Source organism: Arvicola amphibius, chromosome 9, assembly GCF_903992535.2.
Source record: "Arvicola amphibius chromosome 9, mArvAmp1.2, whole genome shotgun sequence".
Classification (NCBI taxonomy): Eukaryota; Metazoa; Chordata; class Mammalia; order Rodentia; family Cricetidae; genus Arvicola; species Arvicola amphibius.
The window spans coordinates 122,427,882-122,450,962 of record NC_052055.2 but is presented as its reverse complement, the minus strand read 5'-3'; the positions used below and the strand labels follow the sequence as shown (position 1 = coordinate 122,450,962).

General features: G+C 56.4%; 2 protein-coding genes across 7 annotated transcripts; one reads left to right on the top strand and one right to left on the bottom strand.

Annotated features, from left to right (window-relative positions):
• Positions 1 to 1,573: 1,573 nt before the first annotated feature.
• Positions 1,574 to 8,580, top strand: Hmga1 (high mobility group AT-hook 1). Of its 4 annotated transcripts, none has more exons than XM_038342748.2 (5): positions 1,574 to 1,691; positions 4,551 to 4,693; positions 5,916 to 5,996; positions 6,460 to 6,510; positions 7,368 to 8,580. In XM_038342748.2, the coding sequence occupies exons 2-5, from the start codon at positions 4,592 to 4,594 to the stop codon at positions 7,419 to 7,421; spliced, it is 288 nt and encodes a 95-aa protein (XP_038198676.1). In that variant the 5' UTR covers positions 1,574 to 1,691; positions 4,551 to 4,591; the 3' UTR covers positions 7,422 to 8,580. The 4 variants fall into 4 exon arrangements, with proteins under 4 accessions (XP_038198676.1, XP_038198675.1, XP_038198673.1 ...); XM_038342747.2 differs by having other exon boundaries at positions 5,913 to 5,996; XM_038342745.2 differs by having other exon boundaries at positions 4,551 to 4,726; positions 5,913 to 5,996.
• A 98-nt stretch (positions 8,581 to 8,678) lies between these two features.
• Positions 8,679 to 11,049, bottom strand: Smim29 (small integral membrane protein 29). 3 transcript variants are annotated; one of them, XM_038343266.2, is made up of 5 exons: positions 10,627 to 11,049; positions 9,490 to 9,674; positions 9,307 to 9,332; positions 9,037 to 9,142; positions 8,679 to 8,944 (listed from the first exon to the last, which is right to left on the bottom strand). In XM_038343266.2, the coding sequence occupies exons 2-5, from the start codon at positions 9,598 to 9,600 to the stop codon at positions 8,879 to 8,881; spliced, it is 309 nt and encodes a 102-aa protein (XP_038199194.1). In that variant the 5' UTR covers positions 9,601 to 9,674; positions 10,627 to 11,049; the 3' UTR covers positions 8,679 to 8,878. The 3 variants fall into 3 exon arrangements, with proteins under 3 accessions (XP_038199194.1, XP_038199193.1, XP_041911639.1); XM_038343265.2 differs by having other exon boundaries at positions 9,550 to 9,674; positions 10,627 to 10,721; XM_042055705.1 differs by lacking the exons at positions 9,307 to 9,332; positions 9,490 to 9,674; positions 10,627 to 11,049 and adding an exon at positions 9,333 to 9,472 and having other exon boundaries at positions 9,037 to 9,248.
• Positions 11,050 to 23,081: the final 12,032 nt, after the last annotated feature.

The window sequence follows — 23,081 nt, the reverse complement described above, 5'->3', positions numbered from 1 at the left end:
ATGGCAAGGGCCTAGGGGCCTAGTGGCCTAGGCTGCTGACCACGACCTGTGTCATGGGGAGACGCGCTGGTGGGGGCTGATAGTTTGCTCAACCACACCACGCTACGAGGGTCCCCAGAGCTGTCAGCAACTTCGTGCCCCTCCAGCCAACTCTGCTCGCGGGGCACAAAGATGGAGGGCGCGGCGCGCTTCCACCCCGCCCTGCCCCCACAGCGGCTGCACACAAAGGGGCAGCCGCTCCTCCCCCAGACTGCCCGGGCGCCCTAGGCTCCCCTCCACCCGATGGCCTGCCCCGCCGTGACTTCCTCTCCCTCCAATGGCACCCCGGGAGTGTAGGGTCACCTGGACCTCGGTCCGGGACCCGCACCGCCCGCCTAGGCCTCCCGCGCCCGACCGCCGCGCCCCGCCCCCACCGAGCACGTGCTGCCCCGCGCCCGGGGCTCCATCCCACGGCCCGTGGAGGGCTGGGCGCGCCGTGTTCCCCACCCCCCACCGGAAACATTCCTGAGGCATTCCTGAAACTTGGAGGCCCGCCTCAACCCCCCCATCCCAGCTCCCACTCCGCCTCTAGCCGGGCGCACGCTGGGCCCCGCGTCCCCCCCCCACTTCCACCGCCCGGGCGCCCCCCGAGGAGAGGGCTGACCGGGGAGGAAGGGGAGCAGGGCTATGAGTCACAGTCGTGTGTCACTGGGCCGGCATTGCAATTCTCTGCATCACGAGAGGTGTGGAAAGGCCGCCTCGGGGACCGAGGTGGGGAGGTGCGTCCAGGGCCCGTGCCCGGCCCCGGCCTGCAGGACGCGCCTCTCGGCCGGCGCCTGCTTCCCCGCGCGCCATCTTCCCACTTTGGCTTTCTCCTCGGGCCCGAGCAACAAGTCTTTTGTTGAGCCAGGCGCCCGGAGGCGGGAAACTCGAACCCCTGCCCTCAAGGCGCTTCCAGCAGGCACCCCTCGCCTTTGGAAGGCTGAGTTCCCCCGGGAGGGATCACACCGGGGGCACCGCGTGCTCCCCAGGCGGCGCGCAGCAGGTCACCGCATGGCTCCTCCCTCCGGTGTACCTGCGAACGAGCCAATCGCTCGGCTCCCTCGAAGCCGGCACCTGGGTGGCGGCCGTTACTGGACTCAAACCGTCCGCGTTTGCCAAGTTTCACGTTTGACTCTCACGACTGGTGTTTGCACGGGGGGCCGTGGGGCCAGGCGGGGACGCACGTGCCCTCTCCCGTCTGGCCAGAGGGAGGAACGAAGGAGAGGCCGTCGACGTGGGCTAGAGAGCGCGCGTGGACAGGCCCCCAAACCCCGCCGCGCCGGCCTCGAGGCCGCCAACGCCCCCTTATCGGTGTGTCCCTGGCACCCCACGGCGACGGCGGGGCCGCTGTCACCTTCGCCGGTCCCGCCCCCGCCCGCCCCGGGGACTGAGAAACGAGGGCCGTCGGCGCGCGCCCCCGCGCACGGCGCGCGCAGCCTCGGCGGCGTCGGCAACCACAGGCGCGCGGCGGCAGCGGCGGCTGGCCGCCCTTTTAAATCCCCGGGCTCATTTGCATGGCCCCGCCCCCCGGTGACACGGCTGGCGCGGGCGGGCCCGTCCCCCCTGCCCCTGGGTCGCTCTTTTTAAGCTCCCCTGAGCCGGGGCTGCGCTCCTCTAATTGGGACTCCGAGTCGGGGCTATTTCTGGTGTTGGCGCGGCTCCAAGAAGGCGTGAGTTCGCCGCCGCTCGGGTGGCTTCTTTTTTTTTCTCTAGGTCTAGAATCTAATCACATTATTATTTATTGAGGCCGCGCACGGGCCGTGCCCAGCTTCCTGCCCCTCGCCATCCTCCGGGGGAGCGGGATCCGTCCGTGGTCCCTCGCCCCAGCTCGGATGTGACACACATCCCCGGCGGGGGCCCGGGCGGCGCGCACGCAGCGGTCTCAGCGCCTCTGCCCTCTCTCCCGGTTTCAGATCCGCATTTGCGACCGGCGGCGGCGGCAGCAGAGCAGCCCAGGCCGGTCCCCTGCGCCCAGCCCCGCCGCGCCCGGCAGCCCCGAGCGCTCCCCGCCGGCGGCCTGCCGAGCTCGCGGTGAGTGTCCGCGGCGCGCCCGGGGGGCCTGCGGCGCGCGCTGCCCGCTTTATTCCCAGGCCCCGGGCTTGCGCGGGCCGCGGGAAAGGGGAGGCCGCACTGTGCGCGCGGGCGGGCGGCGGGGCCGGGGTGGGGGCTCCGCAGAGCGCGGCATCCTCCGGTCCCCCAGGCCGAGGGCGTCCCGCGCGCTCCCGGGGGTTACGGAGACCCCCAGGGACCGGCGCGCGGAGGGGGAGGGGGCGCGCGGCTGCGGCGAGCGCCGCTTGTGCACCCGGCGGCGCCCGTGCACCTCGCGCTCGGCGAGCCCGGCCTCGGGGAGGGGCGCGCGCTGCGCAGCGCGGCGGCAGGAGGTGGGCGCGCACCCCCCCTCAGCCGGGGAAGTTCTAGAAGTGCGGGGGAAGGGCCCGGTGCCCCGCGATGCCTCCCTGGCCTTTCCTCGGCCTTTGCCAGGGTCGTGCTGTGCGTGGACGAGGCCGGATCGCGTGGGCCTGGGTTTCGGGGCTTCACCCACACACCTTTGGCCCTGCCCCGCGCCTCCTCAGCCCCCAGGGCCGGGCCTGCCCTCCGCCACTACAAACTGGTTCCTCTGCTTTGCTGGGTTCTGTTAGAACTAGTCCCTTTGACTCCCCGTTTCTGTTTGGTTCCCCCCCCCCCCCCCGCCCCTGAGGTTTTGGTTTTCGGGGAGGGAGGAGGGGGTTTTCTTCCTCCAACTCTCACCAGGTTTCCTGCCCCCAAGGAGGGCTTGGGTGCCCCCTCTGGCAGGAAGTGGGGCCGGGCGCACCCGCGTGGCGGTGCATGTGGTCGGGGTGCGCCGTTTCCCGCGCCTGCAGGGCCTGCGCCCCTCCCCCTCGCCCTAGCGCCTAGTCTGGCCGGCCTACAACCGCCAAGCAGGGACACTGGCGGAGGCACCCTCAGTCTGGAGCCGAGGGCGCCAGGGTCTTAACCTGCTTCTCCTCAGTAATCAGAGTTGCGGTCTGTAAGCATTCCGCCAGAACCTACTCCATTTTACCAAGTTGCTGTGTGACCTTGGGCCACTCCTGGGTCTTTTCTGAGCTATTTACAAAAAGAACAAGCTAACAGTGGACCTGCCAGGAGTTATTCCTCTGGTTATTCCTGCCTAGTTGCCTAAACATCGAAGGGCCACTGTGTGTGCGGAGACAGGCTGGAGACTCACCAGAGCACATCGGGCTTTGACCCTAAATGTGGCTTCTGCAAGCCAGGCCTCCCTGTGTGCAGGAGCAGGTGGAGATGAGTGGTTTCTTGGTCTCACTGGACGGGACTCTGCTCCTAATTCAGTGGGGACGTTGGGGGAGCAGGTGGTTCAAAGAGTCCCTAACGGTAAGGGTTGGGAAGGCACCGGGAGGTATAACAGTGTCCAGGAAGCCTGGCCGGGATCTGCAGGCAAGCTGGGCCCACGGTCTCTGTCTGGGATCGGGCTGGCTCTCTCCCATGACCCTCCCCCTCCAAGAGCCTCAGGCAGACCTCAGTGTGAGGTCAGCACTCATTTAGCTGATTAATTTTGATGTTTGGTTTGAAGGAGACCTGTGGTGCTATGTAAGATTCTAATCACGGCCTGTAATTAGGGAACAGACCCAGCCGCTAATGATGGAGCTGGCCCAGCCACCCTGTGTAAAGGGGTCTCAAGTTTGAAATATTGTAATCGAATAATTAACAGAGTTCCACCATCTGGAGCGTCTCTTGATGCTTGAGAATTAGGAATCGTTAAGTGTTGTAAAAATCACAAGTTTCCAAAATGTTTTCCTGTCATTGAGTCAAAATTAGTAGTTGCCTCAGAAATCTGAAAAGACGGTTGGGGGCACAGCTTCCGTGGTAAGCGAAGAAGCCTGATCCCTTAGCACCAGTGTGGGTAGCTCTGCAGGTAGCACTACTGCCCTGTCCCTGTCCCTCACTGAGGGCCACAGGCTGTGTTGGTCCCTGAAGAAGTGTGGAGTGGGGTCTCCTGGGCCTGTGACTGAAACTTGGTCTTGACTGGAAGTCAGCTTGCTGGCTGTCTTGTTTGACTTCTCTAGAGGGAGATCCCCAAGTACAGCGAGCAGGCCCTTTGTGTTGTGGCTCTCTCTCTCTCTCTCTCTCTCTCTCTCTCTCTCTCTCTCTCTCTCTCTCTCACACACACACACACACACACAGCGTTGTCCTGGTCCTGGGGAATCAGGCCTTGCTACCCAGAGAGTCGTTGATTGGCAGGGCCTATCTGAGACTCTGCCCTTCCCATTCCTCCATCTCTACCGTTGCCACCATCTCTGGGTCTTAGGTATGTGATGGGTTCTGGCATTTGTTCTGGTTCTCAGGCTTGGACCTGCTGGGTGGCAGCCCTGGCAGGATGGGGGGCGGAGGCTGTGAGGAACCACTTGCCCCAGGTCTGAGCCGGCTGCGCCTCTCGGGTGCCACTCTGGCAGTCCCCGCGGTGTGCCTTGGGATGGTGAGCGGTAGGAGGAATGGTGGGGCACCTGTGTAACTGGCACCACTTTGTCTCCCAGCATCACAGCCAGTCCCCCTAACTGCCCCGTAGAGAAGAAAGATGAGCGAGTCCAGCTCAAAGTCCAGCCAGCCCCTGGCCTCCAAGCAGGAGAAGGACGGGACTGAGAAGCGAGGCCGGGGCAGGCCGCGCAAGCAGCCTCCGGTGAGTCCTGGGACGGCGCTGGTAGGGAGTCAGGTGGGTGAGCAGAGCCTTGTTTTTGTTTCCTTTCTCGGGCTAGGGAGGCACCTGGCACCCAGCAGGGTGTGACCGTCCCAGGAGAGTGCAGAATGTGTCTCCTTCTGTGTGCATGTGCCTTTCCCGTCTGTGTTCTCACTGCCTTTAAGAACGCTCGGTGTGGAGCGTCACCACATGGTAATCCACCCAGAAGAGTGGAGGCAGGTGTGGGGCACAGGCAGGAGGGTCAGGAAGGCCGGGCCCAGCTCTTCACTGGCTTGTTAGTACACAGTTTTAAACACACAATCGATTTCTCGTCCAGTTGCTGCCAGGTTTCTCCACCTACTGCCCATTTCTGTCCTTCCTGTGTCCGGTGGGAAAGGGTTCCTGGGCCAGTGGGGGGGGGGGTGTTTGTAAGTGGGCACTGAAACCCCGTGTGAGGTCCCCGGGAGGGTGGCCAGTAGGATATTGGCTGTGCCACCTGCCTGGCTCTGCACTGGAGCTCAGCGGTCTCCTGAGTGAGGGGAGGCTGTTGGTGGTCCTGTGGAGGTGGATGAGTCTCCAGAGAAGGGTGGGGGACTAGTCCTGTAAGCCCAGCACCCTATGTTTTCCATCCCGATTACTGGACCTGGCGGTGGTCACTGGACCAAGGCTGGCCTTTGGTTTTGAGGCGGTTTTGTGGTCCAGGATGGCCTCGTTCAATTCACTATATACTCCTGGCTCAGATTCTTGAGTGCTGGTATTGATTATAAGTGGGAGGGAGCCCCCATGCCTGACTTAAAACACAACCTTTTATTCTGGTTTGGGCTGACCAGAGGTCAGGTCTGTGTGTGGCTTCTCTCCTGGAGAGGGGTTTCCCATGTAAGACAGGAGGGGCGGCAGCAGTTGTGGCCAATGCTGGACACTGACTTTGCTGCGGATTTGACTCACCTGACGCCATTAGGTGTTAACACGCCACCTTTTACAGGTGAGACAGGCCACAGGATTAGGCAGTTTGCAGAACACCAGTAGCGCCAAGAGTTGATCAGGGCCACCTAGCAGTGGCTTCCCTGCCCCGGGGACATCTTTCCCAGAAGTCTTTGGTTTCTTATCTTTGGTCTTCAACCTTCAGAGGCTGGGGTCCAGGAGCTTGATGATGGTCAGGCAAATTTGGAGTCCCCAGGGCTTTGGCTGCTGCCATATCCCTGACTCCCACCTGTCTTTGCAGAAGGAGCCCAGTGAAGTGCCAACACCCAAGAGACCTCGGGGCCGACCAAAGGGAAGCAAAAATAAGGGTGCCACCAAGACACGGGTGAGATTCTTCTGTTTATGCCAAGCGCATCTGTGGGTCGTTGCTAATTGTGGAAATTGCGGTGCCCAGGACAGTGGGGAAAACAAGTTAGGTCTGGAAAAAGGCAAGATAGTGAGAGTGAAGGCCTCTGCCAGCTCTGCGCTGGGGCTGTCACCCTCGTTCATCCTGAGGGCATGCACCATGCGGGAGTCAGTGCCATCGGCCTTCCAAAGAGTAGTCTTTGTTTTTATTTTACTTTTTAGCGCGCGACTCATATCCTCTGAGTCACTTGTGGAAGGGGGAGTAGGGGTGTGTGTGTGTTGGATGTGGGGGCGTGGACTGGCCAGTCATCAGCAGCTGGCCAGGGTGGACCTGCTGGTGGTCCCGGACTGTTCCACGCCAGCCTTGCCCCCCTCACCTGGGGCTTGACGGCGGTGAGGACTGTTCAGCACTCTGGACTGAGAGCTGTTTCTTCTCACTCTAGAAAACGGCCGCAGCTCCAGGGAGGAAACCAAGGGGCAGACCCAAGAAACTGGTAGGTTCTCATTCTTTGGGGGCAGTGTTAAGAATGTCCCGTGTGGCCAGGGGTGTTTGATGAGCATGCGTGAAACCTGTTAACATGAGTTCAGGACTCTCTTCTGCTTGAGAAGATAATTCCTAATTTCAGGCACCCACTGTGGGAGGCACGCTTTGTGCCCATGTACCCCCTTATTAGGACCTTCGTGGAAAGGCCAGGAAGTGCAGATCTGGACAGGGAAAAGTGGGGCCAATGCAGGGCCTGTGCCTCCAGGATACCGTGTTCTTGGTCCTGTTTCCAAGCTACCCAAGGCATTCCTTGAGCTGAGCCACCCTTAGTGGAGGGGCTGGGGGGCCCTGCTGGCTAGATCCCAAGAATGAGTAACAGGAAATTAGTTGTTTTGAGTTTGCCTGGCACTGTGGAGCCCTGTGGTGTCCCGACATTCCCATCCAGTGAGTGAACCCCTGGGGTTCACTTCCTTCCCACCCTGGCTCACTGTCAGCCATTGGCTACCTCAGGCCTTGGGTGCAGCCGGCACCACACCTGCCCTATGCCACCTAGTGGCTCCCCTCCTGTTATTGTCTCAGTGCCCTTCTGCCTCCTCCCTGGAGAGCTTGCCACTTGCTCAGCCCTCAGCTCAGCCTGGGCTAGGTGCCTGGTCTGGCCTGCGTGAGAGCTGCCTGTATGTGAGAGCGAGTGTGTGTGGGTTTTCCTCCCTCTAAATCCTTCGTTTTTATGAATGAAAGCAGCGTGGAGGTTGCTGAGTCACCACACACTCAGCCCTGACTCATCCCCCTTCTGCAGAGGAGAGCCTGGGAGGGAGGGCTGTTGGCAAAGGAGGAGGGCCAGGCCCAGAGTTGTTCTGCCTCCTACAGGAGAAGGAGGAAGAGGAGGGCATCTCCCAGGAGTCCTCGGAGGAGGAACAGTGACCACGCGCAGTGCCGCCTGCTCCTTGGCCACCACAGGAGCAGCTTCCCCTGGGACCGGAAGCCCTGCTTCCAGCCCCCTCCCCACCCCCACTGCACACTACCGCACCAGCTGCAGGCTCTGCGGCACCCACGGGAGCAGGGTTTGGCTCAGTCCCTGTGCCCTCCTTCCCAACACACCTGCCCTCTCCCGACAAGGCTAACTTCCCACTTAGCCGCAGCCTGCCCTGCTGCGCACTACCCAGGAGACGTTGCTCTCTGGGCTCTTTCTTTTGCAGGTCCCCTCTGCTCTGCTGTTCCTGGCTTCCTTGTACAGGGTCCTGGGAGCATTCCCTGGCCTTAAAGGGCCCCAGCCCCATCTCAATTCAGACAAGCCCCATTGGCTGACCTGGCCACAGCAAGTGTGGTCGGTGCAGGGATACATAGATCCCAGCATGCCCCCACCCCTCACCGAACTGTCACCAGGTGGGTTTCTCAGTCACTTTTGCCCCACCTTACCTAGACCCTGCATTAGGTTGGCTAGAGTCCTTTGGACTACAGGAAGTAGGACATGATGGGCCACCCACCTTGTTCTCACCTGGGACCCAATGCAGTGACAGATGGGGGTCACACCCATCTCCAGGGTGAGGTCCTATTCTCTGACATTCACCTAAGGCAGATGGGGCGCTAACTCACCTCCCCCACTCTAGGCTGTTGCCCTTCCTCCAGTGGGGCACCAAGGAGCTAGCCTTGCCCCCCTCCTTTTGCTCCTCCCTGCCCCCCAAGGTTCTGGTTCCATCTTCTCCTCTGTTCACAAACTACCTCTGGACAGTTGTGTTGTTTTTTGTTCAATGTTCATTCTTAGACACCCACCATTGCTGCTGCTACCAGCGCCAAAAGTTCATCCTCCCGTTTTGCCTGCATTCTCCCCGAGACACTCTAGGGGGAAGAGGGGCTGGGGTGCAGCAGGCTGGCTACCAACCACCCCACACCAGGGACGATGGGGCCCTGCCCCTTGGATGCTGCAGCAGAGTGAGGGGGGGCCCATTTTGATGGGAAAGGGGTGTAGGACCACCTCCCCTCGTTCTGTGGGGGAGGGGTGGTCAGTATTTGTCCCAGCCTGGGGCTCCCCCTCTGATTTCCTATTTGCAGTTACTTGAATAAAAAAATAGCCTTTTCTGGACTGAACTGCCAATGTGTGAGATGGGGGGTAAGCAGGGCATGAAGCAATCAAGGGGTAAAAGATGCTGCCCGCAGCCAGCCTGCCCCACACAGCAAGGGTAAAGTGAAGCCATCAAAGTTTATTTACAAAATATATACATCTGGGCCTGTCGCCATGGGAACAACTCCAGAAGCCTCTTGGATTATGTCACAGCAAGGTCCAAACAGGCTAGAGAAAGCAAGGCTGTCACCCACTCCACAAGGAAAACAGGCTTGGCTTAGGGCCTGCTGTGGATAGCAAGTAAGAGGGGCATGAACCGTCATGTCTTGATGTCCAGCAGGGGCATTCGCTTGTGCTGGTAGCTGCTCTGCCAACCGTGCACCACCTGTGGAGAAGAGAGCAAGAGGCTCCGGCTACCCTGTGCCAAGCTGTTAGTGGTACCTGACTGGTCCAGTAAGGGCAGGATGGCGCTCTCACCTTGGGGTCACCCACATCAGACAGCAGCTCCTGCTCCGCCTCGTGGAGCTCCTCTGCAGGGTCATAGCTGTACATGGGAAGCAGGTGGTGGCGAAGCTGGTCCACCCTTGGGGAATGGGAGGGTAAGGCTCAACCTGGGCCCTAACCCTGCTTCCCTCCCTCAAGCCAGAGATAACTGGGCCATTAAAGGACCTCCAATAACTAGCCAAAGCCTGGAAAAAGAAAAGCATTTCAGCTAGAGGGCATAGTGCCGGGGGTTAGGGCACTCACCGCTTTTTCTTCTGCACGTACATTACCTGTAACAGAGACATAGGACTGTAGAAGCTGGGAGGTCAGCATGGCCCTGCCGAGGACCCACATCCACACCCTTGAAGGACAGCTGAGATGCTGTGGGCACCAGGCCAGGCCCACCCAGCGGTTGCCCTAGCCACGTTTGATGTGGGGGCTCCTTACCACAGCCACCACCACCCCGACCAGGGTGATGAGGAAGAAAGGCCCCAATACATAGCCCACCATGGAGTCGCTGTTGGCCTGGGGGGCATTGGGCACTGTCGTGTTACTCATGACATCAGTAGCCAGATGGCTGGGTGGTCTGCATGGGCAATGGTGGCCTCGGGAGGGCGCCTCCCCTGGGCTCCCTGTGGAGGAGGAAGGGAGGTTACCATTTGTACCCTATGGTGACAAGCAGGTTTGTATCCCTCCCCGAGAGCTGGAGTGGAAATCCATCCAGGAAAACTTGAGGCCAAACACTAGGATGAGACACCCAGATAACCGGGGCTCAGAACACCAAAGGGTAGGCCCAGATCCCAGCCAGGCCACCTGCTTCCTGGCCAGGGCTTACGCACACGTGAGGGTGTGGCCCAGCTCAGTCGCCTTTTGTAGGTGTCAACTGCTGGGAGAAGGTTAGGTGCAGGGGCAAGGCTAGATGGAGGGAAGAGATACGAGAGGGCCCTGCACTGCAGAGAAGGGGTAAGGTAGGATCGTGTGAAAGGGTCCTGGTTCCGTCCCCACACTACAGGCTAGGGGCTCCAGGCTTGGGTTCTACACCCTCCTATGCCTGATGTAACCCTAGACACGGTCCTCAGCATCGGTCTCAGGTACTAGTGTGGACGCTGTGTAGAGGTGGACCCTATCTTTTAGATGATGTCACCTGTCTCTAGTACACCCGGGGCTCCTCCCAGCCAGGGCTGACTGGCAGAGGTGGAGAGGACGGCCCCCATCGACAGAAAGATCATCCTGGGGCGGTGGCACTAAAGATGGCCTAAGTTCCTATCCCATACTCAGAGAGGAAGAGATACGAGCTAACTGTCCCCTGCCCGTGGGCCAGTTTTGCCAGTTCCCAGTCGCAAGCTTCCCGTCCTCAGGTCAAGGGGGCCAGAACCGGAAGGGTATGAGGCCGCTCTTAGGATGCTGGCCCGCCACAGCGGGCAGAAGGTGGCTCCCTCGGTGCGTGGAGGCTCGGGGATCAGGGCGGGGAAGGGGAGCTGGGGCATGCCGAGGGGTCGCAGCCCCCGTGGGCGTCTTGGAACCCCGGCATCCCGATGCTAGGTGCTAGCGTTCTGCAGCCCATCCAGCCCGGCCATGCCTTACCTCCCGCCGAGCTGCTCTGACAGCAACACCGTGGGTTGGCTCTAGCCCCGGAAGAGCCCTCCGGCGCGTGATCAAAGGACCCGGAGAGGAGGCGGGGCCTCGGCGCCCGAGTCCTGCACACTGGCCAATCCGGAGGCGGGTGGGCGGGCCTGCCGTGTCCACGCCGCGGCAGCAGGGGGCGGCAAAGGGCCGCACAGCGGGAAGGTGACTGGGCGGCGTGCTTTCCCGGCTGCACCGCAGAATCCGGGGAATCGGGAGCTGGCGTGCAGGGCTGTACCCGGTTGTGGAGCCGAGGCCCTCCCTGCTTTCTGTCCCCGTTCTGCAAAGCAGGTTGTAGTGAAGCGGAAATGCATGGGAATTGAAGCCCGAATGTCAAGCTCCTCTGAGCTTCCCGCTGAGCAGGGGGAAACACAAGTAGAGGCCCCCTGATTCCCGGGGTGCCACTTGTTTAGGTCACGGGCAACTTGGTAAGATCTGATCCAAACTGTCATGTCCTGATCATAAAGTTACTCACACTGGAGAAATCTGAGTAAGATTAAATTTCAGCTGGAGAGATGTCTCGGGTTAAGAGCATTTACTGATCTTGCAGAGGTCTTGCTAGGTTCTCAGCACCCAAGAGATAGATGCACATATCCATTTCCAGAGAATCCAACGCCCTTTTCTGACCCCCGCGAACAAGCAGGTGGTACAGGCAAAACACATATAAATCAAATAAATCATTTGATGGCATTCAACAATTTGGTCTGCTTGTGGCATGGAACTTGCTATGAAGCTCAGGACAGCCATGTGCTTTTTGTGAGCCTCCTGGGTGCTGGGTAGGCATGTGTCACCATGCCCAGGTAGATAGCACTCCCAGTACTCAGGAGGCAAAGGCAGGTGGATCTCTGTGAGCTCAAAGCCAGCTTGGTCTATATAGGGTTCCAGGACAGCCAGGGCTACATAGAGAAACCCTGTCTCAAACAAGTAAAACAAAAACAAAACAAAAAATTAGAGGTATTGTATTGCAAAGAAGCATGAAAATAAACCAGCTTATAATAATAATAAATAATAATATTTTTAACTGAAAACTGCCCAGAACTAATACAGGAGCATCACAGATTAGAACTGTGAAGGGTTGGAGATGGCTGTAGCCACGTTGCCCCGGTTCCTCCAGATAAGGAGGCTGAATGTCTATGTGGTGTCCTCAACCCCAACCCTGCTCTACCCTGCCAGCCTCTTATTCCATAGGTCTCCTCCCTTTTCCCAGAGCCGCCAAGGCTGCTTGTCTCGCACCAAGGTGCTGGGAGAGCCGTGTGTGTGTGTGTGTGTGTGTGTGTGTGTGTGTGTGTGCGTGTGTATTACTGGTAGGCACTAAGAGGATTGCAGTGACTCACTGTTGCCAGGCACGCATTCCATCTACTGTGTCTTCAGGATATCATTTGGTGCCTGCCTGCTGATGGTAGCGCACGCCTTTAATCCCAGGACTCTGGGAGGCAGAGGCAGGTGGATCTCTGAGTTTGAGGCCAGCCTGGTAGATAGAATGAGTTTCAGGACAGCCAGGGCTGTTACACAGAGACACCCTGTCTCAGGGAAAGAAAGAAAAGGAAGACAGAAAAGCAATGCCATTTCCTTTGTTTTCTCTAGCCCACATTTCCCAGGAGGCCACTTTGCACCGTTCGGCTACGGGGAGAGACTCTATTCTCTGAAAGCACCTACAGAACGGGGTCACGTCCAAGGGGACACAGTCCAGTTTAAAGGCAAAGCTCTGAGATCATTCCCAAAGTGGGGCACAAGACATGTGAACAGGGAGCACTGGTGCAGCCTAATGCGCTTGGAGAAAGTTCCAGGACACAACGACAAGGCATCAGGCGGGCAGGCCAACCCACTAAAAGGTACTGAGGGGAACATCACCCTGAAAGATCCACCGGGAAAAGAGGCAGAAGTGTTACCCCGGCCACCAAGGGGGTGGGGTCAGAGCAGTGAGGTCAGAGGCCAGACAAGCGGTCGCTGGACAGGGCTGTGATCTACAGTTGCTGACATGACGATGAAGATGGGATCATTAATGGCACATGAGTGACAGGCTGGCTCGGTCCTGCTTGGCCCAAGGAAAATAATGGTAGGTGTTGTCCCCAAACATTTGTTTTTAGTTGCTTTTCTTTTTTGGGGTGTGCATGTACATGTGAGATGGGATCTTGTTTTGTAGCCCATACTAACCTGCAATTCTCTGTCAACCAGGCTGGCCTTAAACTTGAGACCCTTCTGGCTCTGCTCCCTGAGTGCTAAGGTTACAGCCCTAAGTACTACACCTGGATACTTATACCTTGCCCCTAACCTTGTCACATCTGAGAAGATGACACATGACAGCCACCTTGGTGGCTGCTGAATGCTGGATGGTGTCTCTGCAGACACTTGTCAAGGCCGGGGTGCCTGCTCAGGTGGATGGACTGTCCTCCAGGGCCTAGGTGCTAAAGGCTTGAGCAGCGGCTCTGCACCGCTAGGTGGTGGAGGATTGCCATGGGCTTCATAGCCAGCCGGAGGCTAGCATGGACTCCAAAGTGAGACCCTGTCTGCAGGCTAAAGCTTCTGAAAGGATGACTGGAATAAACTTTCTCCTTTGATGTTGTCAGAGGTTTGTTACAGCAGTGGATGGATAGCCAACTGCCCCGCCTGTCGACGGAGATCCCAGGGGGTATATGATGAGACTGAGTCCCAGTCCTCGCTCACTGCCTTCTGACATCAGTCTTTCTTGTTTGGCCATCTTAGAGCCAGAAGCATTGCCCGGTGGTGATGAGCAGACAGCAGGCTCAGGTGTCAGACTCCCCACGCTTGAGTGAAGCATTGCTACCTGGGATATTTCTCTATTGCTTATTTACTTAGATATGGTCCCACTATGTAGCCCTGGCTGACCTGGAACTACCCATGTAGACCAGACTGGCTCCAGATTTACAGAGATTCATCTGCTTTAGCCTCCTGTGTGCTGGCATTAAAGATGCCCGCCACCATGCCCAGCCCTATGGTAAGTGTTGGTGAGAGGCCAGAGCTCCCCTGCACTCCTTTCCCTGAGCACTTTGAAATGTCTTAGCTGTCCTTGGAGCACTACCGTATCCCAGTTCCTTTCTGGCTGCCGGCCTCCCCAGGCTCCATCCCACGCCGTGCTGTGCGTCAGGGCTGCGTGAACTGAGCATGAGCAGGGCCTGGAGCCCTAAGGGCTCTGCTGTGGAGGGGCAGTGGTACAGCACCCACAGCAGTCCTAGCTTCCCCCCCCCCCGCCAGGCCACTGATGCCAGCTTTCCTTTCCCACAGCATTGCCTACCACTGCCACCCTGCTCCAGAATGAGCAACTCACCGCCACCAAGCACAGCCCAGGCAGAAGTGTTCCTTCAGCCGGGGCTAGCGCATCATCATAAACCCTCAGGTGATGTCTCTCCTGTGGGAAGGATCCACTTCACCCCGAGCTTTTTTTTTTTTGGCCAGCATTGGGGATTAAACCCAGGTCCTTGCACATCCTAGGCAAGTTTTCTGCCACCAAGCTACATGCCCACCTGCTTTTTAACTTTTTCTCTTTTTTAAAACAGGGTCTCACCATGTAGCCTTTTCTGGCCTGAAACTATGTAGGCCAGTCTGGCTTGATTGAACCTAGAGATCTGCCTGCCCCTGCCTCCTGAGTGCTGGGATTATAGCCATAGGTGTCACTATACCTGGCTTAATTTTTAAAAATTTTTCATGCTTCTGTGTGTATGTGTGCAGTGTGTATGTGTGTGCATCATGTGTATGTATGTGTGTGTGTGCAGTGCATGTGTAGAGGATAGAGCACACCTTGTAGCAATGGACTCTCTCCTTCTATCATGTGGGTCCTGGGGATCAGACTTGGGTCATCAGGCTTGGTGGCAGGTGCTTTTACTGGCCAAGCCATCTTGCCAGCTCTTTGCTATGTATGTATGTGTGTATGTGTGTGTTTTGAGAGTCTATGTATTCCTGTCTACATTCATGGAACTCATATAGACCAGGCTGGCATCAAACTGGCAGGGACCCAGTGCTGGGATTGACGGAGGGCACTGCCATGCCCAGTTGCTTTTTATTTTTAAGACAAGATTTCACTAAGTTGCCCAGGCAGGTCTTGAAGTCACTCTGCAGCCTGGGCCACCCTTAACCCTTCAATCATTCTGTTTTGGCCTCCTGGGACTTGTCTGGTCACTGCTCTGGTCTGCTGTATTGTCACTGAGCTGAATACAGTCCTGTGCAGCTGGGAGGAAGGACCCACCAGGAACAACTCAGAGACAGGAATGGCTGCTTTCCTTCAGCTTCAGAGGGGTGTGCATATGCATAGCTGTTCAGGCCACGGTGGACAAAAACACAGAGCGAGTCAGTAAGGTGCCCGCCCCTAAGGACCCATGTCCTCCAGCTCCTCCCTAAACAATGCCACCAGCTTGGGACCTGGGCTTTTATCCGGAGTCTGTGGGGGTATTTCATAATCACAGCACAGTAGCCCCCCGCTCTGGTGCCAAACACATTTGCTTATGAACACAGTAACTGGGGTTGGTAAATAGTCCAAAATCCCAGAGGCTATCAACATCCCAGCTGCCCCTGGTCTGACTCCTGAGCGCACGAATCCCATCACGCCAGTGCCAGCAACCTCCTTACCCACACCCGCTGCTATGGTCCTTCCAGACACTGCCTCCCCTTCCCTGATTCCCAGGGCTTATTCTCTCCAGACTGCCATCTGTCACCTGTCCTGGTGCCTGCACCAGGACTGTGTGTCCCATGTTTAGCACACTGCTGGTATTCAGGAGGCTGAACATGGGGCTGGGGCTGTAGCCTCAGAGGCTTAGGTATATTCACTGGGAGCCATAAGACCATGACGAGAAAACAAATCCTCCACACCCCAAACTGGCCAGAAACCAGAAAGGCCACAGCTTGTAGCAACAGGCTTTCTCAGGCACAACGATCTTCAGGGATGGGAGCCAAACCTGGACAGGGGTGAGCGGAGCTACCAGGCCGAGTGTCAACAAAGGGTGGCAGGATTACAGCGCCTGCTGCTTTTCTTAGGGGTGACCTCCCTCCCATAACCCAGGACAAACTTCTGTGGGCTTTTTAATGTTTCTCTTCTAGATACAAATCCTGGAGGCTGCTAGATCAGTCTGCAGGAAGAGAATCCAACACTTTGCATTTACCCTGAGAATGACCTCAGTAGTAACCCATGGTGATCATCATAATGTAACAGGAATTAAAAAAAACAAAAAACCAATTACACCTACAGGACAATTGGCTCATCCTTGCAATAGGGGGAGAGGAACTGGCCAGGGATGTACACCCGTAAGGCCAGCTAAGGAAGTTGAGGCAAGAGGATCATGAGTAAGGCTGGCCTGTTACACAAGCTCCTATCTCAAAACAAAGAAAAACAGGCCCCGGGAGACGGCTGTCCGCGAAGTGTTCCGTGGCACAATCATGCTAAGTTTGATCCCTGGTATCCACATAAAGGCTGGGCACAGCGGCACACGCCTGTCATCTCGGCACTGCAGAGGTGGTAACAGGAGGGCCTCTAGGGCTTGCTGGCCACCCAGTCCAGTTGGGATCAGTGAGCTCCAGGGTTAGAGGGGACTCTCTCAGTAAGGTGCTATAATAAAAAGCAGCCTTGAGTTTGAAAGAGAGCACATAAGGGCATATGGAAGGATCTGGAGGGTAGAGAGGAAAGGGAGAAATGATGCAATCATAATCTATAAATAAATAAATAGAGGGCCGGAGAGATGGTTTAGCAGTTAAGAGCACTGGCTGCTCTTCCAGAAGACCCAGGTTCAATTCCCAGCACCCACAGGGCAGCTCACAGTTGTCTGTAACGTGAGAACCCAACACACTCAGACAAAGCACCAATGTACCTGAAATAAAAAATAAAATAAAAAAATAAGAAATGAAATGAAAAACGAAGTGGAGAGTGGTGGAGGTAGGTCCAGTGCTGACCTCTGGCCTCATTACACATGCAAATGGAGGAGGGGCAACAGGAGCACGCAGACTCTGACATCAGGAGCGGTGTCTGAGGACAGGACAGGCAATTGTCTCAAGGTGAGGTTGTCAGAGACCACCCTGCTACCACAGACAGCAGGGATGATAACCAGCTGATTATGGCACCGCCGGGCACTCACATCAGCCTCTGTGCCAGGCTCTCCTGACTCTGTCCTGGGAGCCGTACTTCCACTGACCAGTGTGTGCTGGGGGTGGGCATGTTTATCTGACCATGGCATGCGGTCCCACCATTCGCAGGCCCTCTGCTTCATCCACAGGGTCTCGCGCAGTGCAGAGCAGCTTCCAGGCCTCCTCTCCAGGCTCAGCCGACTTCAGGTGCAACTGCTGCACCATCCCCGCTGGTTCAAGACGCACCCTGTGAAACCCGGTAGTGTGTGTGTGTGTGTGTGTGTGTGTGTGTGTTTTTACAAATTGACCACATTATACTATGTCTCATTAAAATAAAAATGCTTGCCAGGCCGTGGTAGCACACTCATTTAATCCCAGCACTCAGGAGGCAGAGGCAGGCGAATCTCTGTGAGTTCGAGGCCAGCCTGGTCTACAGAGAGAGTTCCAGGACAGGCACCAAATCTACAGAAAAACCCTGTCTCAAGCCACCCCCCCAATAAAAAAATGTTCTTCAAGCTTAGTATGGTGGAATTTTGGAGGCTGGGTTTGAGGTCAGCCACAGTAGGACCCTCAGCTCTGAAGGAAAGCAGTGAAGGCCCCTTCTCCATGCCGGGGCCAGGAGGACATAGCTTGCTGAATGTCACTTCACCCCTGACACTACCAGCCTGTTTTGTAGTGTCCTTCCTCCCCGCCCAAAGGACAGCCACTTCTGCTGTGTTCTAGTCCTGGCTGGCTGCCTGGGTGGGTGGGCCTGACCCTCATCTCAGTGCAGGGTACTAGCAGCTGTGCGCCACCTCACCGCCTCCCACACTACAGACAGGAAAAAACACAACAGACCCTAGCTGCCTTCGCGCCTCGTGCTACCCTCTCCAATTCTCTGCACGGTAAAGTCATTTCAGGGCCACCTTTGACCTCTAGAACTGTTTTCAAGAGCCCATGGCGAGCACGGTGAGATCAAAGCATTGCTATGGAATTGGTAAGATGACTCAGTGGATAAAGCCGTTCAAACCTCAACAACGGGCATTTGATCATGGAGGAGCAAATGGAAAAGTGGGTGTTGGGGTGTGTCCCCTGACAGCTACACGGGCAACGTGATACACCTGCAGGCATGTCCCCTCCCACCATATTAACAAAAGTTCTAAAGATGGCAAGAAGGACTCCAGGAAGCCACTGGAGAGAAGTGTCAAATGCTGGTTCTTACTGGTTGATACCAGCATAGAGTCTACAGCCCCAGAGTCCATCCTGCAGTCATGCTGGTCTTTCACTTCCGGCTGGTCAGCACGGAGCCAGGGCAGCACTCACAAGGTCCAGCATGACACTGGGCAGGGCTCCTTCTTGACGGCTGAAAAGAGGGCAGGATGACACCTGCATTGGCACTGCCTAGCGCTGGGCTCTTCTCCTCTGCTCTCCACAGCCCACGGGAGATGTGCAGGGGAGCCTGAGAACACGGTATCGAGAAAAGCAAACAGGAAAGCCCAGCGTCCTTCTGCTTTTTCAGGACAGGGCTCCATTTCTCACAGTGCCTAAGAGCACCACCGGGGCCTCCTAAGAGCACCGCCCAGGCCTAAGAGCACTACCCAAGCTCCAGGCACCAGAACCCATTTAGCTAGGGAAAGGCCACTACTATCCCACACTCTTCTCATGCCACATGCTAAGAGCTTTAAGGCCCACACCAACTCTTGCTTCCCTCCAGGGGCCACTTCTTAGAATGTTCTACCCAGCTCCCTTGGCACCTGTGTGTATTCTTCAGAGATTCGGATATGTCAGTCATCTCTCTGGGCACCCAAGGAGGCCCTGGGTACCTGGCCTCAGTCTCTGAATCAGCTCTGGAGGCAGTTCTAAACTTCACCATCAGACTTAGCCACAAGGTCTAACAGGACAAAAATGTCAACCTCGGCGTATCTTGGCTACTTTGCCCCCATCTGGTGGGCTCCTGGGACGAGGAGAGCATGTGCGGACAGAGAAGCACGTCAGGTCATCTTTTAGATGGAATGGTCCTGGCCACCATCACTCTTCTGCTGAGTGGAGCAGGACTATAACGGTGGCGGAGGCACACACCGCAGCAGCCACCACACAGAACAAGGAGCTGGCCGCCCTCAGAGCCAGCAAGCCAGACACAGATGCTTTTCCCGAGGCAGGCAGGGGAGCACTTGGCTTCTGCCGCCTTCAAGTGTTCCCGGCTCCCTTTAGGCAGTCACCTGACTGGGAGCCATCTGTGCTAACTAGAACTGTACTTTTAACCACCAACCTTTTCTTTGATTATTACCAGCTGTAAGTGTTCCAACCATAAAAACAGAACACAGCCAATACACACAGAACCATTCCACAGGCTGCTTCTCTTACGGAGACAGCGCCACATCCTGCTCTGCCCAGCACACCCGCGTCTGCTTCCTGAGGCTGAAAAGCCTCAGTCACATAGGCTTTTGCTTTTCAACGCTGGGGACAGAACCCAGGGCCTTGAGCATGCTGGGCAAGCCTGCTACCTCTTCAGCTCACCGTTATGGCTCCTAGAAGTCCCCTCGAGAACAAGGCTCACAGCCGCGGGTGCAGACCATCTGTGGGCTGCAGTCTGGAAATCTAGCCTGCCTCTCTCAGAAGGACATGTCCTCTACTCTCCGAGAAAGGCCTTCTCACCCTGCCTGCCCATCAGTGTTCTCAGGCCTCACCCAGACCTGATCCTGGGTGCTTCTGTCCTGTCCCTGGCTCTCTGCAACAGCCCCGACCTTCCCTTGGGAAAGTCGAGTCTCTTAAACTGTAGGCAAGGAATAACCCACACTAGTCTTCTCGTTACTGACAAATCTCTCTGTCCCAGAGGGACTGATAACCACGGCTTGGCTCAGTCCTGAAGAGCTTCTCACTGTACCGAGGGGAGAGGCTACTGACCCATCACTGGCTTAACTCAGGGCCAAAGAGCCAGGAACACAGCTCAGATCAAGAACTGGCCAGCAGGAGTTGGCAGGCAAAAAGATTTCCCACGAGCAACCACTTCATGGGAGCCCAAAGGCCCAATGGCCAGGCTGAGGCCCCTCATCTTTCCCCCACTCGGTTAGAAAGACTGCTCAAAAGCTAGGCATGGCAGCACTCGCCCTTAATCCCAGCACTGGGGAGGCAGAGGCAGGCCAGAGTTCAAAACCAGCTTGGTCTACACAGAGAGGCCCTGTCTGGAAAAAAATCAAATAAAATGCAGGTCTTTTCCCAGTGTTGTCTAATAAGTCAGGTAAGTGTTAGGGCTCAAAGCTGGCCCTCTGTAAGTGATGTAAGTGATGGACAAAGCCCGGGTTGACAACTGGCCACCAGGGAAGGGGAAGCAATGACTCTGCCCTGTAGAGGGCCCCTCACCAAGACTTCCTCATTCCCAGCAGACGCCCTCTGGCCTGACAGGCCAGTCTTCCTGCTGGGCTCTCTTTCCTAGGGCTTGGCCAACACCTCGGACAAACTAATGCTCCCTGAATCATCCTTGTACAGGTAGCTTCAGGGACAGGACTCTGGCCAGGACAAGCCAGTCTGTGAAGGTGGGAGGACCACTCTGTCTGGCCCTTCATCAAGATTCTCACATCCTTCCAGCACACGGCTAAGAAGTTTCTGGGCTAGCTCAAGACCATGGTCACAACACATGGCTGCAGAGAGTGGGGAAGGGGACTTGAGGGCCCAGAGTACAGGAACATCCTCAGATGGCAGCCAACGGGTCTCAGTGGTATAACGTGACATGGAAAACAGAGCTTCCTGGACACTGGCGTCTGCTCGTGGACACTCCGCAGGACAGGGAGGTCACTACTGGGCCATCACTGCGGACAGAGGAAACAGGCTCCACATGGGGTGCAGAAGAGAGCAGACCCCACCCGCCCTGGGCAGCAGGCAGAAATACCTTTGGAAAGAGCCAAATGGCTTCTCTGCCTCCTATGCTGTTTAGCTGCCCTGTCCGGCCCCCGCCCACCTTGGATGGTGGAAAACAAGAGGATTGTTTTCTGAAACACAGACATAAGTATTGTTAATTATAGTCATTTCTTTTTCTTGAAACTTTTTTCTTTAGGTATGTCCCCTTTAATTCTAAATCTTATCTCAACTAGGACACACTACAGTACACTTCAAAAATAGCAGAAACGGGGCTGACTCAGTGGTTAGGAGCACTGGTGCTCTTCCAGGGGTATGAGTTCAAGTCCCAGCTCACAGCCCTCCGTAATGAGATCTGGCGCCCTCTTCTGGCCTGCAAGCATACATGCAGGAGGAACACTGTCTACATAACAAATAATAGTAATAAAAAGCAAAATCAGTCCATTGCAACACAAACCACACTGCTTAGTCGGGGGTGGTGGAGCAAGCCTTTAATCCCAGAATTTGGGAGGCCAAGGCAGGCGGATGGATCTCTGATCTGAGTTCAAGGCCAGTCTGGTTCACAAAGTGAGTTCCAGGACAGCCAGGGCTACATAGAGAAACCCAGTTATGTGTGTGTGTGGTGGTGGTGGGGCGCTCACAGTGCTTCTTCAGGCCTTTCTGTGACCCAGGGGAGCATGTGGCTCAGGCTGAGCTATTTTTAAAATGGATGGGTCTCTACGCATGTGCCAGCATGGAATAGAAATGAGAACTGAATGAAGGACAGCATGCCAAACACACAGCAGGGGAACCAGGGCCCAGCCCCCATCTGTGCTGCAGAACCAGCCTCTAGTGAGTAGGCACCAGAGAGAAAAGGACAGATGGGACCTGGGCAGCTGCAAGCTCTTCCTGAGCGCTGGCCCAGAGATCTGTAGGCCAACTCCTAATCCACACACAGTACCTTTGCCACTAGGAGACCTGGCTAGGCAGCAACTTTTACAAAACTACTCTGACCCACTCCTGTCGCAGCGACCCATCGTGCTCCCTGGGGCTGCAGGAAACAAGGCCCCTAGTGGGTCTCCCTGTTCTAGGGACTGAGCAGCACAGTCCTCTGTGCCCAGTTCTAGGCCTCAGCAGCCTCCTGATGGTGACGCTCCCAGTTCTCACCCAGCCTGGGGCTCAGCAGGCAAGGAGGAGCTTTCTCCAGGCAGTACTGCTAGGGCAGGTGCACACAGTGGAAACGAAACTGTCGGGCAGTCCACTGCAGGGCTCCTGCTTGAGTGGCTGCAGTTTCTGGGACAGACACTATGGAAAATTTAACACGGTTGATTCATAATCTCTCTACACTCCTCAGAAAGAGACTTTGGGGCCCAAGCAAGCCTTAACTGGCAACCATCCTCCAGTCCTAGCCTCCCAAATGCTGAGGCTCGGGTTAAACTATGCTGGCTTCTTGCTTGTTCTCGGATGTATCACACATGTAGTTAATTCCTGGCTCAAAAAGATCTCATGACCTCACTGGTGTTTTCCCCAATGTCTGAAACCACAAAGCAGCTTTTTTGTTTTCTTTTAAATTTAAAAACACTTTATGCTATCTTTTTCTACCCCGAGTATGGTGGACTCTAATGGGTATCTAAGTAGCGACAAAATCTGGGATATGCAAATTTATTCTGAGTCAGAGACTGAGCACAGCAACCCGCTCCCATGAAGCCTGGAAGAAGCAAGCATGGGAAAATCAGCGGTGTCGATGAAAGAGGCTGGATTCGGGATAGTTCTGTTTTCTTTTTTACTTTCTTCCTTCTACCTCTTCCACCAAGCTAAAGGGGGTGGCTCTAACCAATCTATCACAAAAGATCTCCAACTATGCCAGCAACAACAGCCAACCGGCTGCTGGTGCCAGGAGGGAAAACACCAGCCATCCTTCTCAGGGCACAGGAAAGCGCCAGAACCCCACTGCGGGGCTCTTCATAGCTGGCTTCTATTTGGTGCTAACTGCTCTAACAGGGCCACCATGACACTCAAGAGGACTCAGCATAGCTCACTCTGACTCCAGGAACAATCAAAACTGGCATCTGGGGGCCGGATACCAACGCAGCGGCCCAGGCAGCACACCTGCACAGCGCAGTTCCCAGAGGAGCACCGCCACTGCATGGTCAGCAGAGCTGCTCTGACACACTGGAGCTTAGGACTGAGTTTCCTCTGTGTGGACGGGACTCCAGAATGCTCTAAGCCAGGCAACAGCAGCAGAGTGTTTGTCTACAAGTGGGACCCACAGAGAGCAAGTTAAGTCTCTGGACTCAAATCCCATGGTGCTCTCTACCCATGGGGTCCCTACCCTGGGAGGCCATTCCTGTCCCTGAGGTCTGAGAGAGCCCACAACCCCACCCATCCATACTGAGCTGGATCTGTGTGTCAACACTGGGGGACAAAATGCAAATTAGAGACATTTAAAATTCAAAGTTCATCAGCTGATACCCACAGTGTTGAATGCTGATGCCTGAGGTCACCACATACATTCTTTAGGTGGAACGAAGAGCAAAAGC